This window comes from Leucopleurus acutus (genome assembly GCF_964270905.1).
Source record: "Leucopleurus acutus genome assembly, chromosome: 5".
NCBI classification, from domain to species: domain Eukaryota; kingdom Metazoa; phylum Chordata; class Mammalia; order Artiodactyla; family Delphinidae; genus Leucopleurus; species Leucopleurus acutus.
This window is the reverse complement of record NC_139147.1, coordinates 130,682,655-130,705,727: the sequence shown is the minus strand read 5'-3', so window position 1 is coordinate 130,705,727 and position 23,073 is coordinate 130,682,655. Positions and strand designations below refer to the sequence as shown.

The window sequence follows — 23,073 nt, the reverse complement described above, 5'->3', positions numbered from 1 at the left end:
CTGGCCCAGGACTTGGGCTGTGTCAGGAAATGCCAGAAGGGCCTCGTGTGTTTGGATTTAAAAGTTTCAGTCAGCCTCAGAGTTGGAGGCCTCAATTCTAAAGAAAGCAAAACCACTTTAGTCACTACGGGTAAATATGAACGCCGAAGCCTCCTCCGCCTCCAAATTTAATGCACCGGCAGGCGGAAGACCTATAGGGTCCGGTTCAGAAAAGGGCCCGTCAGGACCTCGAGCCCAGGAATAAAAGATCCTGGGGATCCTCCTGGCCGCCCGGTTGGAAAGGCAACATCGCAGGCCGCCGGCTCTGGACACTGATGACCCGGGCCCTGCTTCGGCCCGGGCGAAGAGGGAAACTGAAAGTGCTGGTTTTTCCTTGAGGGGGAACGATGACTGCAACGCACCGGAAGCGGCGCGCTGAGAGGCTCGCGGGTGCGGCGGAGACGGTCAGTCCGGGAGGCGCTGGGAGGGCTTCCTCAGGGTTGTGGGCTAGGAAGGCCGCCGCAAGGTGCCTCCTCACATACCCCTCGCGGGCCCAGCAGGCCAACAGCGTGGGGCGGCGGCGACGTCGACGGCCGGGGCTGGGAGCGCTGGCGGCCGGGGTCCCAGCCATGGCCGAGTCTGTGGAGCGGCTGCAGCAGCGGGTCGAGGAGCTGGAGCGGGAACTGGCCCAGGAGAGAAGTCGCCGGGCCCTGGGGGGCGGCGATGGAGGAGGCGGTCGGGCCCGCATCGACAAGATGAGCCCCGAGGTGGTGGATTCCAACCCCTACAGGTGACCTGCGTGGCGGGGCGGGGAGAGGGGCGAGGTCACCGTCTTCAGGTGGTCAGGAGTGAGGCGCTTCCCGCTGCTGTCCAGCTCACACGGCCTCGCACCTCCCTTTTCTTGTTCTGGTGTCCTGTTTCCAAACGGGCAAGACCAAGTCTTAGTACTGGTGAAACGTGTTCTTACTTTTTTTAAAAAAGCCAACTGAATCAGCCATATGGTGCTGCTCCTGTGCTTGCTGAGGACACGTATTCAGTTAACTACCGCCCCTGCTTCTATTAGTCTTCCTCGCTCAGCGTAAAACTGAGAGTAAAAACTTTCAAAAGACACCAGATGTAAAACCCGCTAAGCATAAACTTGGGAGCTTCATAAAGTCTTCTCAGTGTTTCTTAAATTGGGGGCATGGTGGAGAGAGCTGGATTAGCTCTAAAACCATTGGACTTCCCCAGGCCTGTCTGCTCCTCTCCTTTCTTCTTTTCCTAAGATTTGTTAATTCAGCGGGCGTGCACTGTCACTTTTCCTCTTCACCACAACCCTAGGAGATTGCTACTATTATTTTATCCCTATTTTATAAGTGAGAAAAATGAGGCTTAGAGAGCTGCTGTGACCTGCCGCAGGTCATAGAGCTAACAGTAGCTAAAAAGGCCTGGACTGGCATTAGGTTTGTCTTACTCCAAAGTTCACATGGAACTGTCTCCCCAGTAAAAATAAATAAGCCATTAAGTAGTGTGGCTAAAAACTGGATAGTTTTAGAGTAGGTGAAACAGAAAAGATATTGTTGCTCTTTCTCTTCGAAGAGCAGGAGAGTTTGGATTTTAAAGGGTTTTATTTATGACATATAAAGCCTCAGTGGAAGTCTTAGGGTGCGTGGTTTTTTTTTTTTACAACCTAAAATGCAGACCATTATTTAGGCACAAAGATGTTAATTACAATTTTATTTGTAATGGAAAAACCTGACCAAAATTATAATTGTTCCATAATTACAAAAGAGTTCATTTTAACTCAAATGAAGTGAAATCATGCCAGATTCTTGCTTTTCTCTCATTTATATTACTACTTTTTTTTTTTTTTTGCGGTGCGCGGGCCTCTCACTGTTGTGGCCTCTCCCGTTCAGGAGCACAGGCTCCAGACGCGCAGGCTCAGCGGCCATGGCTCACGGGCCCAGCTGCTGCGCGGCATGTGGGATCCTCCCGGACCGGGGCACGAACCCATGTCCCCTGCATCGGCAGGCAGACTCTCAACCACTGCGCCACCAGGGAAGCCCTATCTTACTATGTTAAAAAAATTTTTCTTTTCTTTTAGTTTTGAGATATGAGGGGTTAACCATCCAAAAATTTTGGAGGTTGAATAAGCATGAATTGACATCTCTAATTAGAATGAGTGGGAACTATTCCATTTGGCATTCTTAAACATTTTTCAATTTTATAAATGAAAATTTTGAAATATTCCCTCCAAGAAAAGCAATGTGGATCATATATTTATTTTTTAAAATAAATTTGTTTATTTATTTATGGCTGTGTTGGGTCTTTGTTGCTGTGCGCGGGCTTTCTCTAGTTGAGCGGGGACTACTCTTCGTTGCAGTGCACGGGCTTCTTATTGCTGTGATGGCTTCTCTTGTTGTGGAGCACAAGCTGTAGGTGTGTGGGCTTCAGTAGTTGTGGCACGTGGGCCTCAGTAGTTGTGGCTCGCGGGCTCTAGAGTTCAGGCTCAGTAGTTGTGGTGCACGGGCTTAGTTGCTCTGTGGCATGTGGGATCTTCCCAGACCAGGGCTCGAACCCATGTCCCCTGCATTGGCAGGTGGATTCTTAACCACTGCATCACTAGGGAAGTCCGATCATATACTTAGAATCATCTTTCAGATATCATTTTAATGTGAGATGATTCCTTGACATTGTAATGACCACAAACCTAACATTCAGAACTCAAATTTAAACATTTAGTATTTTCTATATTATTTGCACCATTTGTCTTTATTAAAACTGCTACTTAGGAGATGGCAGTTGTCACCCAAAGCTCTGCACTAGTACATGGAAATTTGATAAAGGTCAGCCTTAAGTTTTTGAATTGTTGTTCATTCAGCAAATATTTAGTGAGCACCTTTTCATCTCCAGCTGGATAATGTTATCTACCACTTATTATTATGCATAGACATTGGGAATACAAAGTAGACATGGTCATTTCTCTCCAGAGGTTACCAGATGAGTGTGAGACAGATAGAAAAGTAAACATGGGATTGCAATATGAGTGGTAAGAAATATGATAAAGTATTGATACATGGTTATCAGATTTGTAGGTCTCTTACATCATTTTAATTGCATCAAGTGATACAGTAGAAATATAATATAAAGCCCCTGACTCTCAAAGACCTTTTGCTTTAGTTTGGGAGATTCACTGGTTGTAGAATAATGATCAACACAAGTAACTGTAAAATTGTGTGGTATGTAATACAGTTAGAAGCATGTTGACTAAATGAAGAGGTGAGGAGAGGCTTTGAAATTAGAAAACCTGGTTTTAAATACTGGCTCAAAAACCCAGCTCTGAATAATTGTTTGCCATTTAGCTAATCTTGGGCAAGTTAATTAACCTGAATCTTTTCCCCCATTCATAAAAGGAGGTTGCATTCTTCTCAGCATTATATATAAAGATTAAAGAGAGCATCAAGGTAAAGATGGCAGATTGATCACAGGCATATATTATCACTGTCTACCCAATCCCACTAAAATGAAAGTAAAGGAGTTTTTAAAAAGGAATAAACCCCCACTGAAAAAAGAGGGTTTCTATAAGTAATTGGGGGATGGGTGAGTCCCTGTACTTAAAAGATTATAGACAGTTTTAGAATCTAGAAAAGGGATGGATGACTGATAACTGATTTAAAGGATCCAAAGAAATTGACTGTAAAGGCTGCAACCCAGTTTATACCACAGAATTCCCCAAAAGCTCAAGAATAGGCATAGTATTTCTAGAAGGGCTTAAGGTAGGGCTAAGAAAGATATGGCTGAAAATCTGTTGAAGAAACAACCCAGGTTCACTACTTGACTTTGGGTAGCTGGGCAAATGCCTCTTCTCTATCAAGAGAGAAGACTAGAGATTTACTCATTGGAGAGTAAAATAGAGGATTTATATTAATAATTGAAGCAAGTCTTCATACCTGAAGAAAGGGGATTAACTAAATGTTTACATACTGAATGCTAGGACTCCCAACCTTGTTCTTCCATTTAACACCCCCAAACTTACAGGCATAAAGACTTTTCAGGCTGGAAATTGAAAGATTCTTCTCTGGGGACTCTGAGAGCACCAAGAAGAGAGACTGAAAGACACTGACATTGTGGGTTTCTCAACTGATCACCCTACAGTGAAGCCCAAAGTCAAACAAGCAATGCCCACATCCTTGCCTTTATTAGTGTCTGGCTTTTAAATATGAGCAGAATAAAGGATGAGAGAAGCTCCTAATGTGAAAGAAGGAAAATAAAATTAGTTATTTGAATAGACTATGTAAGGGGAACACAACCCAAATATTATTATTAGTATCTTCAGAAAGGAAAGATGTTATATAAATGAAACAGGACAAGTTACTACAAAAAGAAATCATTCAGATAATTGAAAAGAATTCTTGCAAATGGAGAATGATAACAAAAGTGAAAATCTCAATAGAAGATTTGGAAAATAATGTTGAAAGAAATCCAGAAAACAGAGCAGAAAACTAAAATGGTGGACAACAGGAGAAAGAAATTAAGAGTAGAGGACTAGTCCAAGAGGTCCGACTTCCAAATAATAGAAGTTTCAGAAAGTCCAGGAAAAACAAACCAACCAAACAAGGACATCATCACATTATTCAAGGAAATTTCCCAGAACTGAAAAAACATGTTTCCTATTTGAAAGAGTCCAACAAGTACTCAGCACAATTGATGAGAATAGATTCACTCTAAGGGACATCATGAGATTTCAGAAGCTAGAAGGCACCTTAGAAATTTTTTTTTAACATCTTTATTGGAGTATAATTGCTTTACAATGGTGTGTTAGTTTATGCTTTATAACAAAGTGAATCAGTCATACATAAACATATGTTCCCATATGTCTTCCCTCTTGCGTCTCCCTCCCTCCCACCCTCCCTATCCCACCCCTCCAGGCTGTCACAAAGCATGGAGCCAATATCGCTGTGCCATGCGGCTGCCACTAGCTATCTACCTTACGTTTGTTAGTGTGTATATGTCCATGACTCTCTCTCGCCCTGTCACAGCTCACCCTTCCCCCTCCCCAACACCTTAGAAATTTTGAAGGAAAATGTTTCTAACAGAATTCTATACCAAGTTAAACTGTCAACTAAGTGTGTGTGTGTGTGTGTGTGTGTGTGTGTGTGTAGGTGTAGCTTTCAACGATTATGTACCCTTCAATTTGTCATTTTTATAATACATTTCTAAAAATAGAATTTTGATAAAACATTTTTAAGACTTGAGGTTATGGGGAGGGGGAAGGGTGAGCTGTGACAGGGCGAGAGAGAGTCATGGGCATATACACACTAACAAACGTAGTAAGGTAGATAGCTAGTGGGAAGCAGCCGCATGGCACAGGGATATTGGCTTGGTGCTTTGTGACAGCCTGGAGGGGTGGGATAGGGAGGGTGGGAGGGAGGGAGACGCAACAGGGAAGACATATGGGAACATATGTTTATGTATGACTGATTCACTTTGTTATAAAGCAGAAACTAACACACCATTGTAAAGCAATTATACCCCAATAAAGATGTTAAAAAAAAAAAAACATTTTTAAGAAGTTTGGTAAATAACATTTTCAGACACACATGTTCTCAAAATTTACCTTCCTTGTACCCTTTACAAAGCTATGAGAAGATGTTCTTCCAACCATAGCAAGAGAATAAATTAAGAAATAGTGTACAGCAGAGGCTCTCAAACTTTAGTGTGCATCACAATTACTTGGGGAGCTTGTTCAAACACAGATTGTTTAGGCCCCACATCCAAAGTTTGATTCGCTTGGTGATTATAGGGTGGGGGACTCAAGAAATGATATTTCTAGCAAATTCCATAGGCCACTGATCCATAGGCCACACTTTAGAACCTTTGAGCTCTAAGGTACCAGAAGCAGGAGATTAATACAGGATGAAGAATTGAAGAGAATTCGTAATATGATGAAGGGAGAATGCAGGATGGGAGCTGTATGTGCAGTAAATGTGCACATGGGGACATGTCAGAAGATTCTAGTATATCTTTAAGAAGAAATTGCTAGAACACCTCATGTATATGACTGTATCTAGAGGAATTTTAGACAACTGGGGTTGAATTTGTGAAAATACATAGAAAAGTAAACATAAGAATAAACACAATTATTAACTTCAAGGGTGGGGATCATACAGGAAAGGGTAAATTCTAATATACTACATTGTCCAGTTGTGAACAGTATTAACATCTAACCAAAATGACCATATAACAATATCAAGAGGCTGGTGAGATGGGAAATATTTGTGTTTAATGATAAAGAGTGAAATCTTCAGATAGTACCTAAACCTGAAAATCAAGAAATAACAGTGTTAGCATGTTACTTAGAGATATCCTGGTAACAGAGTTAAAAATGAGTGAGGAGAGGAAAATGGGGGTGCAGGCCAGAACACTGCTGAGTTTCCTAACAAGCCTAATAGAACTATTTGACTCTTAAAGTGTAAACTAATGGGGATTGTATGTATATGTGTATAGTTTTAAAGTATATGTATTTTAAAAAAACCCTAAAATACTGAAGAAGATAACAGACTAGCAATAACTAGGTAAATACCTCTTAGAGTCCTTGGTATAAGAGGTGCTTACTGAAAGTAGACATTATCCATTGTGGGCAGAGGCAACAAGTGAATGGAATTCCAGCCATGAGATTATTCTGATGTTAAACATTAAATTTGAGTTAAACATTAAATATTTACATATACTAATAAGCATGGGAAAATGTTGAAATTTCACTTTGACCCATTCTCTGGAAACAATATTTGAGTCAATAGGTCTCAATCTTGACTGCACATTAGAATGTATGAGGAACTTTTAAAAAATCTTGTTGCACAGGCTACATCTTGGAGGGAGGGTATTCAGGCATCAGTGCTGAAGTAATTTAGTTTCATCTGGTAAAAATTAGCTGAAAGATTTCTCTCTCTCTCACACTCACTGTTTCTTCTCTCACAGTTTATTTTCTGTGATGATGTATGTTTACCTATATCACTATTAATTAAAAGTTTGTAAGCCTTAAAATATTTCTTTCCTTTGTTTTAAGCCGCCTGATGGCATTGAAACGAATGGGAATTGTAAGTGACTATGAGGTAAGATAAACCCTTCCAAGTTTTTGAAGATGATTTCAGTAAATGAAAATAACTTTTGATGACATTTCCGATGAAGCATTATTGTTTATTTATTTATTTTTGGCTGCATTGGGTCTTTGTTGCTGCGTGCAGGCTTTCTCTAGTTGCGGCGAGCTGGGGCTACTCTTTGTTGCGGTGTGCAGGCTTCTCACTGCGGTGGCTTCTCTTGTTGCAGAGCACGGGCTCTAGGTGTGCGGGCTTCAGTAGTTGTGGCTCGTGGGCTCTAGAGCGCAAGCTCAGTAGTTGTGGCGCATGGGCTTAGTTGCTCCACGGCATGTGGGATCTTCCCGGACCAGGGCTCGAACCCGTGTCCCCTGCATTGGCAGGCAGATTCTTAACCACTGTGCCACCAGGGAAGCCCCGATGAAGAATATTAACCAATACATATATAATTTTGCATTTTACAGAAAATCCGTACCTTTGCTGTAGCAATAGTAGGTGTTGGTGGAGTTGGCAGTGTGACTGCTGAAATGCTGACAAGATGTGGCATTGGTAAGGTAAAAACATCTCTCTTTGTCTATCATTTAGGGAACCCAATCACTTCTGGAGTAAATCAGGTACAAATTAGAATTTCTTTTCTCCTTACTAATGGCTTATTGATTTGTGGTGTATTTATTTATTTAATTTTTTTCTATCCCGGGTTTTTTTGTTTTTTAAATTGGGGTATAGTTGCTTTACAATGTTGTTTTAGTTTCTGGTATCATCGAAGTGAATCAGTATATGTATACATATATCCCCTCCCTCTTGCACCTCCCTCCCACCCCCTTACCCCCCATCCCCCCGCATCCCACCCATCTAGATCACCACAGAGCACCAAGCTGAGCTCCCAGTGCTATACAGCAGGTTCCTACTAGCAGTTTTCCACATGGTAGTGTATATAGGTCAATCCCAATCTCCCTATTCATCCTACCTCCCTAACCCCCCCTGCGGCGTCCGCATGTCTGTTCTCTATGTCTGTGTCTCTATTCCTGCCCTGCAGATAGGTTCATCTGTACCGTTTTTCTAGATGCCACATATATGCGTTAATATACGATATTTGTTTTTCTCTTTCCTACTTCACTCTGTATGACAGACTCTAGGTCCATGATTTGTGGTGTATTTATTCAGGTTGTTTTTTCTACCCCAGTGGGTGGGGTTAAGACATAAACCCACCCAAAAGGAAGCTAATATTATTACTAATTAAACAAGGACTATCTGATTTTGTTCAGGAACTTTTCTGTTGGGATTTAAGTGTTTTAGACATACAAGTTTAGGAAGAAGGCTGTTAAATTGATAAAGTGTGTAGTGAAACATTGAAACATCCAAAAAAATTTTTTTAAACACAGTTTTTATATAAGACAAACTAGAAAGCATGTACCTTTCTTACTCTTGAATTTGAAATGGTGAATGCTCCAGATTTTTTTTAGCCCATACATTTCTTTTTTTTTTACTTTTTTCTAAAATTTTTTTTTTTTGGCTGTACCGTGTGGCTTGCAGGATCTTAGTTCCCTGACCAGGGATTGAACACCCAGGGCCATGGCAGTGAAAGTGCTGAGTCCTAACCACTGGACTGCCAGGGAAGTCCCATACTATTTTCTAAAATTGATTTGATTGGGTAGGAAGGAGAAGTTAACTTTGTACCAGAAATCAGCCTACCAATCTTAGATTTGTAAAGCCAGAGTCCATGATGTTAGATAGATAGTGGTTGAATACATAAGTTTTCCACAATTGTATATCATTTTGCTAAACTTTGTGGAAAAATGTTTGCTTTATCAATGCTTTTTAATATGTTGGTCCACTCCATGCCCCAAATTCTTAAAAGGAAGTGGTTTCAAAGTTGGCACTTATTTATCAATATAGAAAAGACAACACCAAAATACTAAAAATGTTTAACATTTTAAAGCCTTTCAAGAAGTTTATAAAAGCTAGCCAGTAATTGCTTATACCTGACATATATGCCTTGGCTGATTGATCAAGGGTGGTAGAGATCATGGAGATTTGCTGGTCGCAGGTTTGAGTGTGCACTAGAATCACTTGGAAGGCTTATTAAAACAGATTGCCGGACTCTACCCCAGTGGTTTTGATTCTATAGGTTTCAGGTGGGCCTAAGAATGTGCATTTCTAACAGGTTCCCAGGTGGTTCTGATGATGTTGTTCCGGGGACCATGCTTTAAGAACAGCATCACCTGGGAGCTTGTTATAAATGAAGATTCCTAGGACCCACCCAAGACATGCTGAATCAGAATCTATATTTTAACAAGAACTCGAGGTGATTGGTAGGCATATTAAAGCTGTGGAAGTACTCCAGTACTTCTAACAAGCTTCAGGTGATGCTCTGGGGTTATCCCAGGCCCCATTTTGAGTAACAAGGGTCTAGAACAGTTAGCAAATATTTCTGTAATTAGAATCACCTTGTATGTTTAAAAAAATTCTTAGGTTCGGACTGCACCACATAATAGGTTAATCAGAACCTCTGGGGTTGAGACCTACACATTTGTATTTTTTAAATACAGTGGTTCCAGTGTAAACTCAAGTTTGTAAGCTAAGGATCTACATAGGTAAGTTTCAGAACTCTTTCTTCAATATGTAAAACAGAGAAACAAGAAGCTGTTTCATGGGGTTGCGTAGGGAAGTGGAGGATTGGAGATCCAGAGCCCACTTCTTACCCCTGAAAGTTCTGGTGTTCCTGGGGCACACTGAATCACCAGATCTAGATCAACTGCCTTATTTTACAGATGAGAATACAGTCCTAAACAGTGAAAGTGACTTACCCAGAAGCAGATCTAATTAGTGACACGGTTACTACTCACACCTCCTGTCCCCAAATATAGGATTTCCTACAGCTTACTCATAAACCAGCTATGAGGCCGAAACTCAAATTTAAAACTTGGCCTGACCTAATAAATATTGTTGACTGAGGTTAAGTAAACCAAATTTTGGAGACTCTAGGTAGGGTTAGAAAGTTTCATAGAGAGTATAAGTGATATCTTTTCTAGCAAAATACTGAGAGTTACCTACGTGTTGTTTTTATGGGCTGGGTAAACATTTTTTAGTTTCTGTATTGAGAAGAAGAAAATCCCATTTTTGTTTTTATTGTTAGATTTAGGGTGCTGAGAATTATATTACAAAGTCACAGAATTTTAGATAAAGAAGGGACTTCGGGAACTGTATATCATTTTTACACTGCTTTGAATTATTCCATAGGTCTAGAAGCTCAGTTTTTTGTTTCTTGTTTTTTTTGGTTCTTTTTTCCATCACTTTAGATAAATTGCATTGCTCTGCTTTCAAGTTCATTGATCCTCTTTTTCCCCTGCAATGTCTAATCTACTCTTAGTCTCATCCAATAAAAATTTAATTTTAGATAATTAAAAAAAAAAGGGACTGTGGATATACTTGGGTTCAACCTGTTCTTACTGATAAGAAATGGACCTTTCGGCCATTTTAAAGTTGTGTGAGTGTGTTTGACAAATGCTGTCATGCCTAAATATATAGCAGGAAACAACAATTAACTGATTGGTTAATAATTCTGTTTGGAATAATGTTTTAGCCGTGGCATGAGTATATATAGTGCCTTATTCATGAAAGGAATTGTGTTATACTATGGTTTTAAGTTACAGCATTTGTTTTTATCTTATTTAAAAATTTCATTTATCTAATGGGTTCTTGGTTTTTAGCCAAACATTGGAATGAAGTAGGATTTTGGCGCAGTTTGTAAAAATTACAATGAAATGGAATGAACATTAATTTTTGAGCTAATCATTTAGAGAGGCAGTACAGTGTTGTGTTTAGGGTACAGATGCTGGATTGAGAATGCCTGAATTTGAATTCCATTTTTACTACATATTAGCTGAGTGGCTTTTGGGCATGTACCCTAGTTGTCTTATTTCTAAAATGAGGATAAGAGTACCTATATATTGTATGGTCACTAAATGAGTTAATATATGGCACCTAGTATTTCAGAATTAGTTAGTATTATTACTGTCAAACAGTTAAACCCATCAGGTGGAAAGCTGACTAGTTTGTTATTTTTAGTTTGTTTTTTGGTACGTTTTTCATCAGAATACCACTATTTTCATTTTAGTTGCTACTCTTTGACTATGACAAGGTGGAACTGGCCAATATGAATAGACTTTTCTTCCAGCCTCATCAAGCAGGATTAAGTAAAGTTCAAGCAGCAGAACATACTTTGAGGTAAATGGAATACCAGTTGAAGGCAGTGAAATTGGTGAAATCTTCCTGTGTGTATTTAGTATGAGTTAAACTAACATATAAATGCACCTGTATTTTCCTTTATAAAAATGCAGGTTTCACTTATACAAAAAGAATTTTCTTACCTCTTTGATCTGGGTTGGCAGCCTCTTTTTTGAGAGTAAATATTTTATGCTTTGAGAGCCATATGGTTTCTGTCAAAACTGCTCAACTATGCAGTTGTAGTAGCTGTAGGCAATATATCAATAAAAGTGAATGAGCACGACTGCTCCAATAAAAACTTTATTTATGGACTCTGAAATTTAAATTTCATATAGAATTTCACATCATGAAATATTGTTCTTCTTTTGACTTTTTTGTTTTCTTGCAACCATTTAAAAATGTAGAAACTATTCTTAGCTTGCAGAACTTACACAAAAAAAAAAGGTGGCAGGGTGGTAGTCAGATTTGGCCCAAGAGCCAGACTTTGCCAACCCTTACTCTAGGACGTTTCTTTGTGGTCCAAAACATATTTGCACTGAATTGGATAAGAAACAAAGAAGCTCTTCTGTCAGGCTGAACTGTAGCTAACAGAGGTAATAAAGGTTTAATTCCCAACACATAGATTGTGGGAATATTTTTGTAATCCTTCTGACAGTCTACGTGTTTTGAACCTGGTCCTTGAAGTGGGGCAAAAGAGGTAGAAGAGGACTTTGGATTTTCTTTGAGTGGCTTGAATGCCATTTCTCTAACATCTGTTAAATGATTTTTAGCTCTTTTAGTTCTTTATCTTGCTTTCTCTTACTGTTTTACTAGTAGTTTTTATAATCATTCCGTTTTTCCCTCTTAGGAACATTAATCCTGATGTTCTTTTTGAAGTACACAACTACAATATAACCACAGTAGAAAACTTTGAACATTTCATGAATAGAATAAGGTAAAATTTTATTTATGAATATTTTGCACAATGTCCAGCTCATTTTAAGTATTATTAGAAAATCTGTCAATGATTAATTAATTCACTGAGTTGGTAGGTTGATATATATTTTGTTTTTAAAATAGTTTTTAAATTTTTTGTGTAATTTTTATGTATTGGGAGCTCAGTAAAAAACATATATTGTCCAAAAAACTATAGTAACAACAAAATAAAAACAAATCTAAAAAAACCTGTTATTATGATATAACAAGGGGCCTCAATTATGAGTTCTGTGTTATAGATTATACTTCTATCTGAAAGTGGTTTTCTGCAGACTAACACCATTGAAATATTCGATTGTATTCAGTTAACTTTATTACATTTACATTTGTAGTGAAACATGAGTAAAAGTCTGTGAAAGCTGATAGGGAAATGGTAACTTTTGTGAACAGATTTTATATTTCTCGCACCCTTTTACATCTTGTATAAGAAATACTGTAATATCATTGATATTATGTTCGTAATAGTGAATACTCAATGTATACTGGGTCTTTAATATTAAATGCTATGTTATAATTATACTCAAACATTTACTGAAAGACTAAATGTATTGACTGAACAAATAAAGTCTAATTAGAGTATATTTTGTGTCCTGATTTTTTTCAAATAAAATTTATTTTCTTTGCCTAGTAATGGTGGATTAGAAGAAGGAAAACCTGTTGACCTAGTTCTTAGCTGTGTGGACAATTTTGAAGCTCGAATGACAATAAATACAGTGAGTATTCCTATTGTATAATGTGTTATATTCATGGATTTATCTATTTTCCTGTATATTCTGTCAGTATATATTCCACATTGTGAAAATAGTTCTGCATGTAAACCCTTTGATAATGTGTTTTGTTTGTTTTTAATGTTCTCTCATCCTGTTTTTGAAATTTATTCTAATGTGACCTATCTAGCCTTGTTGGTGTGGCATATATTTCAGTATCCTACTCTCTCTTATGCCAATAGAGCAAACTAAAACAGCAGATAATTCTGATGTACAATTTTTAAAATGAATGAATATCTTATAATACTGTCTTATTCTTGGTCGGCATTGGTTTTTACTTTTGTTGATTTATTTTAAGTAAATGTATAAATGTGTATAAATTGCCTACACACATGATTTCTCAAAACTAAAACTGAATTCTTTTTCTTTTGAATTACTGTGTTTTCAACTTTGCAAATGACATTTTGCATTTTTTTGTTGCTGAAATTATTTTAGAAAAATGAAGTTTTACATTAATCTAATAAGAAATCCAATAAACTATGGTTCAATTTAATTAGATATTTATATTGACTGCTTACCTGAATGCTATCAGTTTCTTTTTTAAGGAGAGTGGCGATTGCTAAGGAATTCCATTATTTACAACTTTCTTCTTTGTTTCTGAAAATTAATTTTTAAAAACTCTTTGTAATTCATTTAAACTCCAGTTTTTCATGAAAAGAACTTATGGTAAATTACTTCTTGCTTTTTTATGTTCTTTCTTGTGTTTTCACCTATTTCTATTAAGGCTTGTAATGAGCTTGGACAAACATGGATGGAGTCTGGGGTCAGTGAAAATGCAGTTTCAGGGCATATACAGCTCATAATTCCTGGAGAATCTGCTTGTTTTGCGGTATGCATGATTCATTTTGGGTTATTATTTTTCACTGTTAAGTACTGGAGTTCCTAGGGGCATTGAAAATGTTTACAATTCGAAGAAAAGACCAAACTTTGAATGAATTTGATGGAATATTATTTGGAATAACTTATACTTTTTTCCCTTTCTTTTGAAATATATTTTCTTTTATTCTTTTTCATGTAGTGTGCTCCACCGCTTGTGGTTGCTGCAAATATTGATGAGAAGACTCTGAAACGAGAAGGTGTTTGTGCAGCCAGTCTTCCTACCACTATGGGAGTGGTTGCTGGGATCTTGGTACAAAATGTGTTAAAGTGAGTGAAGGATAATTTTTCTGAATAGTCTTGTTTGCTTTTGACAAACATTTCAAATATTGGAATGACTAGCTAAGTATTTAATTTGTTTTTTTAATTTTAAATACACATATTTAAAAATTTTATGTACAATATGTGTATACTTTTATATATAAATATATTTAATTTAAATATATATTAATTAATATTACATATATCAACACACATATATTTGTGTTACTCTCTATTTGGCATATTTCTTGTTCAATGGTACAGTGGTACTTGTATATTTATTTATGAAGCATTAACCAAATGATTTAAATTTCTGCACATCTGGCCAAAGGGTGAAGACCCATAAACACGCTCGCTTCCACTGTCTTGGTTTAACATTTCTAAAAATAATATGAATGTGATTAAACATTAACTAGGGTTATATCTCTGCTATCCGTAAACAGATACCCAGCAACCGCATCATCTAAACTATAACTAATAAAGACAAACGTTTCTTTGAAGGTAAAATTAATGTCATAGAGGTTTTTTGTTTTGTTTGTTTTTTGTTTTTTGCGGTACGAGGGCCTCTCACTGTTGTGGCCTCTCCCGTTGCGAAGCACAGGCTCTGGACGCACAGGCTCAGCGGCCATGGCTCACGGGCCCAGCTGCTCCGTGGCACGTGGGATCTTCCCGGACCGGGGCACGAACCTGTGTCCCCTGCATCAGCAGGAGGACTCTCAACCACTGCGCCACCAGGGAAGCCCGGTCATAGAGTTTTTGAACCAACTCATACTTTATGAAAAGCAGAACTGCTTTAGTTGTGCCTTGACTCAGGCCATTTTTTTCCCTCACTTTACAATGTTAATAAGCTTAGTTATATTTCTTAAGCATCCAATATAATAAGAACAAATTGCAGGGCTTCCCTGGTGGTGCAGTGGTTGAGGGTCCGCCTGCCGATGCAGGGGACACGGGTTCGTGTCCCAGTCCGGGAGGATCCCATGTGCTGTGGAGTGGCTGGGCCCGTGGGCCGTGGCTGCTGGGCCTGCGCGTCCGGAGCCTTGCTCCGCAATGGGAGAGGCCGCGGCGGTAAGAGGCCCGCGTACTGAAAAAAAAAAAAAAAAAAAAAAAAAAAGAACAAATTGCAACATGTTACAGGCAGGCACTCTAATATCATTTATCAGCCATCAGCAAAGAAATACCAGAATATATAAGAACCCTCAAGGCAACTGTCTGGGGCTGTTTCAGATGAGACAAATAGCCTGTCAAATTTCAGTAGGTCTTAATCTAAACACAACATTTTACAGTATGTTATGAAGAAGGGAAAAAAAAATCATGGCTACAAAGTATTCTCTTACCAGTGTGTCATATCTAGCCAACCCTCTATTGATGGACATTTAGGCTACTTACAGATTCTTTTGCTATTATTAACAGTGCTGCAAAAAGCATCTTGCATATATCTTTGTAGAGTAGATTTTTGTACAGTGAATTTTTAGAAGTGGAATTTGAATTTCTAAGTTTATGCAATACTTACTTTAACAGATATTACTAAATTTCTCCTTCAAAAGGTTGGTACATTTCCATGACAGTGTGGGAGTACCTGGTTTGTCCACATCTTTGGTAACATTGGGTGTCATCAAACTTTTTTTTTTGAAGTATAGTTAATTTACAGTGTTGTGTTAGTTTCAGGTGTACAGCAAAGTGATATATATTCTTTTTCAGATTCTTTTCCATTATAGGTTATTACAAGATACTGAGTATAGTTCCCTGTGCTATACATTAGGTCCTTGTTGTTAACCTATTTTATATACAGTAATGTGTATATCCCAAACTCCTAACTTATCCTCCTCCCTCCTCGCCCCCCTCCCACTATCCCCTTTGTTTTCTATGTCTGAGTCTGTTTATGTTTTGTAAATAAGTTCATTTGTATCAATTTTTTAGATTCCACATATAAGTGATATCATATGATATTTGTCTTTCTCTGTCTGACTTCACTTAGTCTGATAATCTCTAGGTCCATCCATGTTGCTGCAAATGGCATTATTTCATTCTTTTTTATGGCTGAGTAATATTCCATTGTATATATATACCACATCTTTATCCATTCATCTGCTGATGGACAAGGTTGCTTCCATGTCTTGGCTATTGTAAATAGTGCTGCTGTGAACATTGGGGTGCATGTATCTTTTTGAATTAGAGTTTTCTCTGGATAGATGCCCAGGAGTGGGATTGCTGCATCATATGATAACTCTGTTTTTAGTTTTTTAAAGAACTTCTGTTCTGCATAGTGGCTGCACCAATATACATTCTCACCAACAGTGTAGGAGGGGTCCTTTTTCTCCACACCCTCTCCAGCATTTATTATTTGTAGACTTTTTGATGAAGGCCATTCTGACCAGTGTGACGTGATACCTTATTGTGGTTTTGATTTGCATTTCTCTAATGATTAATGATGTTGAGCATTTTTTCATGTGCCTTTGGCCATCTGCATGTCTTCTTTGGAGAAATGTCTGTTTAGGTCTTCTGCCCATTTTTTGATTGGGTTGTTTGTTTTTTTGATATTGAGCTATATGAGCTGTTTGTATATTTGGAAATTAATCCCTTGTTGGTAGCATTATTTGCAAATATTTTCTCCCAGTCCGTAGGTTGTTTTTTAATTTTTTTTATGGTTTCCTTCACTGTGCAAAAGCTTTTAAGTTTAATTAGGTCCCATTTGTTTATTTTTGTTTTTATTTCCATCACTCTAGGAGACAGATCCAAAAAAATATTTCTGTGATTTATGTCAAAGAGTGTTCTGCTTATGTGTTTCTCTAGGAGTTTTATAGTACCCAGTTTTACATTTAGGTCTTTAATCCATTTTGAGTTTAGTTTTGTATGTGGTGTTAGAGTCATCAAACTCCTTTATCTTTGTCAATTTGATAGGTGAAAAATGGGTATCTCATTTTAATTTACAGTTGTGAAAAGGGTTGAGCACTTATATTTTTCTGTGAATTGTCTTCTCACATCCTTTGCTCAGTTTTTTTGTCTTTCCTTGTTGTATATTAAGAACATGCATTCGCAGATTTTTTCCTTTTGTTGTTTATCTTTTGTACATGATTTTTCAGCTTTTCTATAAGCTTCTAAAAGGAATCAGATTTGACTGGAAGGGAGCACAGGGAGCTTTATGGCATACTGGAAATGCACTATACAGTCTGCCCACCATTTCCTTGGGTTCTGCATTTGTGGATTCAACCAACTGTGGATCGAAAATATTAAAAAAAAAAAATTCCGGAAAGTTCCAAAAGCGAAACTTGAATTTGCCACAAGCTTCCAACTATTTATATAGCATCTGCATTGTATTTACAACTATTTACATAGCATTTACATTGTATTAGGTATTATAAGTAATCTAGAGATGATTTAAAATATATGGGAGGATGTGCACAGTTTATATGCAAATACTATACCACTTTATATAAGGGGCTTAATTTTGGTATCCTGTGGGTGGGGGGTGTTCTGGAACCAATCTCCCATAGATACTGAGTGCCAACTATATTTTGATCTGGTAGAGAATATTACATGGGTGAATACTTTTGTAACATTTTATTGAGATTTAATACAAATTTAAGATTGTAAACTTTGCAGCAAGTTATATATAAACAACTTTAAAAAATTAGATTTAGTACCATATCTCAGAGATTTTTAAGATACACTTCTGCCACATAACTTCTGTGAAATTAATATGCTTCTTAAAGTTGTTGACATGTCATAGTTTAATTGGCAGCATTTTATCTTTATTACATGTTCAAAAAATAATAGTGCATTCTATGGTTGATGAAATGGAGTAGCCTTTCTTCACTGCATTCATTCAACAAAATCTACTATAAGCCAGGCCCTGTAAACAAGATAAGAAATTTGTTTTCTGGGTTGCTTGTTACAAAAATCATTACCTTCTTAAAAGTCATTTTTTAAAAAGTCAGTTACTTTTTTTCTAATACTTTTATGGTTTTATTTCTTTAGTTAAGTCTACTTTGATTTGTTTTTCTAGGTTTCTGTTAAATTTTGGTACTGTTAGTTTTTACCTTGGATACAATGCAATGCAGGATTTTTTCCCTACTATGTCCATGAAGCCAAATCCTCAGTGTGATGACAGAAATTGTAGGAAGCAACAGGAAGAATATAAGGTATATGTCAATGTGTCACAATGCATGAGAGATCATATTGCATAGGACAATAACTTAAAACAAAAAATTATTTAGATTTGGAATACAAGGTAAATGGATTCTGGATTTTTAAAGGTTTAATTTATTCACCATACTTTAACATGAAAATTCTGTTCAAAGTCCTTTCTTGCTTTTGGTAAGATAAAACTGTCTGAATTCATTAAAAATTTTTTTTTTTAATTTTAATTTTTTTAAACTAACATATACTTGATGTATTGATACAATATTATGTTAGTTTCAGGTGTACCACATAGTGATTTGACATTTGCATACATTATGAAATAAGCACCATGATAAGTCCAGTTATCATCAGTCCCCATACAAAGTTATTACAATATTATTGACCATATTCTTTATGCTGTAAATTTTATCCATGACTTATTTATTATATAATTATAGGTTTATACCTCTTTATCCCCTTCACCTGTTTCACTCCCCACCTCCCCTATGGCAACATCATTTGTTTTCTGTATCTGTGAGTCTCTTTTCATTTTGTTTTGTTTTTAGATCCCACATTTAAGTGAGATTATATGGTATTTGTCTGACTTATTTCATTTAGCATAATACCTTCTAGTTCCATCCATGTTGTCGCAAATAGTAAAGATTCTTTTTTATGGCTGAATAATATTCCATTGTATATATGTACCACATTTTCTTTATCCATTTATCTGTTGATGGACACTTAGGTTGCTTCCATGTCTTGGCTGTTGTAAATAGTGCTGCAGTGAACATTGGAGTGCATATATCTTTTCTTTGTTTTGTTTTGTTTTTTTGTTTTTTGCGGTACGCGGGGCTCCGGATGCGCAGGCTCAGTGGCCATGGCTCACGGGCCTAGCCGCTCTGCGGCATGTGGGATCTTCCCAGACCGGGGCAAGAACCTGTGTCCCCCGCATCGGCAGGCGGACTCTCAACCACTGCGCCACCAGGGAAGCCTGCATATATCTTTTGAGTTAGTGTTTTTGTTTTCTTAAAAAAAAAATACCCAGAAGTAAAATTGCTGGATCATATGGTAGTTGTATTTTTAATATTTTGAAGCACCTCCATACTGTTTAGTGGCTGCAACAATTTACAGTCCCAGCAACAGTGCACAAGGTTTCCCTTTTTTCCATATCCTCGCCAACACTTGTTATTTGTTGTCTTTTTGATAATAGTCATTCTGACAGGTGTTACCTCATTGTGGTTTTGATTTGCATTTCCCTGATGATTAGTGATATGTGTCTGCTAACTATCTGTATGTCTTCCTTAGAAAAAAGCCTATCTGAATTCTTGGTTCTGATCAATTCTGACTGATGTTTCAGAGAACTGAAAATGAGTAAAAACACTGATACTGTTTGATTTCTACAGAAAAAGGTAGCAGCACTGCCCACACAGGAGGTTGTTCAAGAAGAGGAAGAAATAATACATGACGACAATGAGTGGGGTAAGAATTGTTTCATAAATTGAAATGGCAGCATAAAACAATCTTTTATGGGAGGGAAACTGATTCTAATTAAGATATACAAGTTTTTTTTTTTTTTGCGGTATGCGGGCCTCTCACTGTTGTGGCCTCTCCCGCTGCGGAGCACAGGCTCCGGACGCGCAGCCTCAGTGGCCATGGCTCACGGGCCCAGCCACTCCGCGGCACGTGGGATCCTCCCACACCGGGGCACAAACTCACGTCCCCTGCATCGGCAGGCGGACTCCCAACCACTGCGCCACCAGGGAAGCCCGATATACAAGTTTTGAATGATTATTGCTCATTAAGTTCCTTAAAAACTGTTTTAAGATCAAGTTTAACCTTACAGGTATTGAGTTGGTATCTGAGGTTTCAGAAGAGGAACTGAAAAATTCTTCAGGTCCAATTCCTGACTTACCTGAAGGAATTACAGTGGCATATACAGTTCCGCAAAAGGTACATCTAAAATCTGTTTACCATAAGTAAATATAAGAGAAAATTTCTATTTATTTTCTTTCATCTTCAACCTGTTTTATAATGCCAATGCAGTATTTCCTATTTTAGGTGTTTTACATTATAGGCATTAAAATTTGTGAAAGAGTTATTCAGTGTTAATATGGAAATACAGGCACAGCACAGTTTAAACTGTTTGAAAACATAGATGTAAAATAGTTTTGCTCACTCATTTGTGGATCAAGTGAAATAGATTTTGATTAAATGACAGTACCATTTTTTTGGTATATTGATAAGTTTTAGCCACAATATCATTTAAAAATACCACTTCTGTAGAGATCTCAAGAACATTGAAATTACTGCTTGTCTATCCTAAAAATTAGAAGGCATATTTATTAAAGAAATTGTACTTTGTAAACTTGTTGAACATGGTTAAGGCTTACTGATTATATGTTCCTAAGCATTAAGAACTTTATTTAATTGGTTATTTTTTCACCATGTTTCCCTCATTTATGGATAGCAAGAAGATCCTGTACCTGGAGTAACAGTGGAAGATTCTGGTGAAAGCTTGGAAGACCTCATGGCCAAGATGAAGAACATGTAAATAATGGACTGGCCTGTATTTTATTTCCTGTGTCTAAACCTGTTCCCTAGCAATTAAAAAGAAAATCATTTAAAACTGAGAAAACTTAGGGCAACATCAGTTGATGTATAATCTTCACTGAATTGTTATACTGTTTAAAAATGCTGTGACTATTGCTTGTTACTCCCCTCCACCTTCAACTAAATCAGAAACTCTCCTAAAACTCATGTTTCATTCTAGTAAGAAAACTTCAAAGGATTATTGCAGGCAGTTATAAATCTTATTTAAAACTTAGCCATTGAACTGTTTTGGCCTTTTGGGAGGGGTGGGAAGAAAGGACCAATTTGATTTGCCTGAGGCCATGGACAACAGAATAGTGTGTGGTCAAATATAGGGAAAGGACAAGAGGTACAACCTATTGATTAGAGCCAGCAGGCATCTACTCATTGTGTTTGGAATTGCTCTCTACAGGAAAACTGCCCACTACTACTAACTTGAGCAACAATGAATTTCAAATAGTAAACCTATAAAATAAAAACATCCTTTCAAATGTTTCCTGATGAAACACAAGCTGAAATACAGTCATTGGAAAAGTCTGTAAAACTCTGAATTATATATTCAAAACAAGACAGAGGCAAATAAGAGGAAGCTTTCTTCATGGATAGACAGATAAAGATATTTTCAGGATGTACAAATTATATTTCTGCACTGATTAAGAAAAAGCATATCATCTGTGGAACATATATCTGAGTCAGTGTGCTTTATTGAGCAAAAGATAAATTTAGGCTAAGATCATCTAAATTATACCCATCATATGGGCTATCTTCTAATACTTTATTTTATTTAAATTTGATTCCGTGGGTAATTAGACATTGGCAAAGGTTTGTCCTGGTTAACAGACAATAAAAGAGGTCTAAATTGCCTCTGCAATGACTGACATGTATTTCTTCACAGGGAAGAGTGTATTTTCCCTGATCGTGACCACTAAATCGTAATTTGATAAACTGGTTTTCTCTGGATTTTGCATACAGATAATGAAGACTTAGAGAACGTTGTTTGAAATAAATTCCTAATGGTTTGGAGACTAATAAAGACACATGCATGTGTAACCATTATCTGTAGGCTGGTACTATGCTAGTCTCCTATTTTGATGACTTTTTTGCTCTGAAAAGATATAAATGTCTAAATTCTATCTCTAGGAGGAAAATGTCATTAAAAAATTAAAAGTGCATTTCCCACTTGTAAAGTAAAATTCTAAAAATAATTTCAGAAAGCCCCAAATATCAAATATGTTTAATATATTAGCTTTGAGATTTTAGCATACTGCGATTCTTATGTTTAGAGTGATGTCAGCAAAGTATGGGGATAGTTTTTCTAGCCTTGAAACATATTTACGTTGCCTTAGTAGGTCATTTGTTGTTTAAATTTTTCGTGTAGTCATCTGTAAAATAACTTTTCTAGTTTCTAGAGATGCTTTGAATTTCAAAAAAGAAATGCAGTCTTTCTAAGTCCCATTCCTTTGGTATACTAATTTGGTACCTCTGGTACACTAATTTGGTAAGGCTTTTACTTATAAGTTTATATAGTTTGATAAATAGCTAGAATCTACTATCCTTTTTTAAAAAAATTTTTATTGGAGTATAGTTGATTTACAATATGTGTTAGTTTCAGGTGTACACAAATTGAAACAGTTACACATATTAGAACCTGCTATCTTCTAAAGACCTTTTTTTATCTGTTCTTAATTTGGCACTGTACTCTGCTGGTGTCTTATACTGTACCAAATCTTATCTAATTTTTTTGTCTTATATCTTCCATTAAAGTTATTATTTTAGCAGAAAAAATCTGGTAACAAGTATCTTTTGTAACCTAGAGAGCTCTCTTGACAATCTGTATGCCATGAAAACTTGTATATGTAGGCAGCTATGAAAAATTAATCATCACTGGATTTTACATTACTAAATAAACCCATAGTGCTTGACCAGATTTATAACACTGTTGTTTCTAGTGTGAAAGATGGAAACACTCCCAAAATTGCCTTAGCACAAAGGCTCTAAATTACAGTAAAACAAACAATATGTTCAACTTTAATCCCTTGTTAATTGTTAGTGGGAAGTTAATTTGTGGTATTACTCAAATGCTTTATGTAAATAGTAAAAAAAAAAGTAATTTAGTATGCGTTTCTTTATGTAAAATTACTCCCTGAATACCTATAAACACACTGACCAACCCAAAAAGGTAATAAACATTTAACAATATTAATGAA

General features: G+C 36.9%; 1 protein-coding gene across 5 annotated transcripts; it reads left to right on the top strand.

The window, feature by feature from the left end:
• The first annotated feature begins 28 nt into the window (after positions 1-28).
• Positions 29-23,073, top strand: UBA5 (ubiquitin like modifier activating enzyme 5). Of its 5 annotated transcripts, none has more exons than XM_082839232.1 (12): positions 29-429; positions 7,025-7,070; positions 7,517-7,666; positions 11,170-11,279; positions 12,127-12,213; positions 12,883-12,967; positions 13,746-13,850; positions 14,040-14,167; positions 18,162-18,297; positions 19,681-19,756; positions 20,121-20,227; positions 20,745-23,073. In XM_082839232.1, the coding sequence occupies exons 2-12, from the start codon at positions 7,032-7,034 to the stop codon at positions 20,826-20,828; spliced, it is 1,107 nt and encodes a 368-aa protein (XP_082695358.1). In that variant the 5' UTR covers positions 29-429; positions 7,025-7,031; the 3' UTR covers positions 20,829-23,073. The 5 variants fall into 5 exon arrangements, with proteins under 5 accessions (XP_082695358.1, XP_082695357.1, XP_082695356.1 ...); XM_082839231.1 differs by having other exon boundaries at positions 29-443; XM_082839230.1 differs by having other exon boundaries at positions 29-769; positions 7,517-7,606.

Excerpts from the sequence above, each read along its gene's own strand:
- UBA5 (XM_082839229.1), top strand. The coding sequence starts at position 387 with ATGACTGCAACGCACCGGAAGCGGCGCGCTGAGAGGCTCGCGGGTGCG. Across the intron at positions 770-7,024 it reads GTGGATTCCAACCCCTACAG|CCGCCTGATGGCATTGAAAC; the intron begins GTGACCTGCGTG and ends CTTTGTTTTAAG. Across the intron at positions 12,214-12,882 it reads CATTTCATGAATAGAATAAG|TAATGGTGGATTAGAAGAAG; the intron begins GTAAAATTTTAT and ends TTCTTTGCCTAG.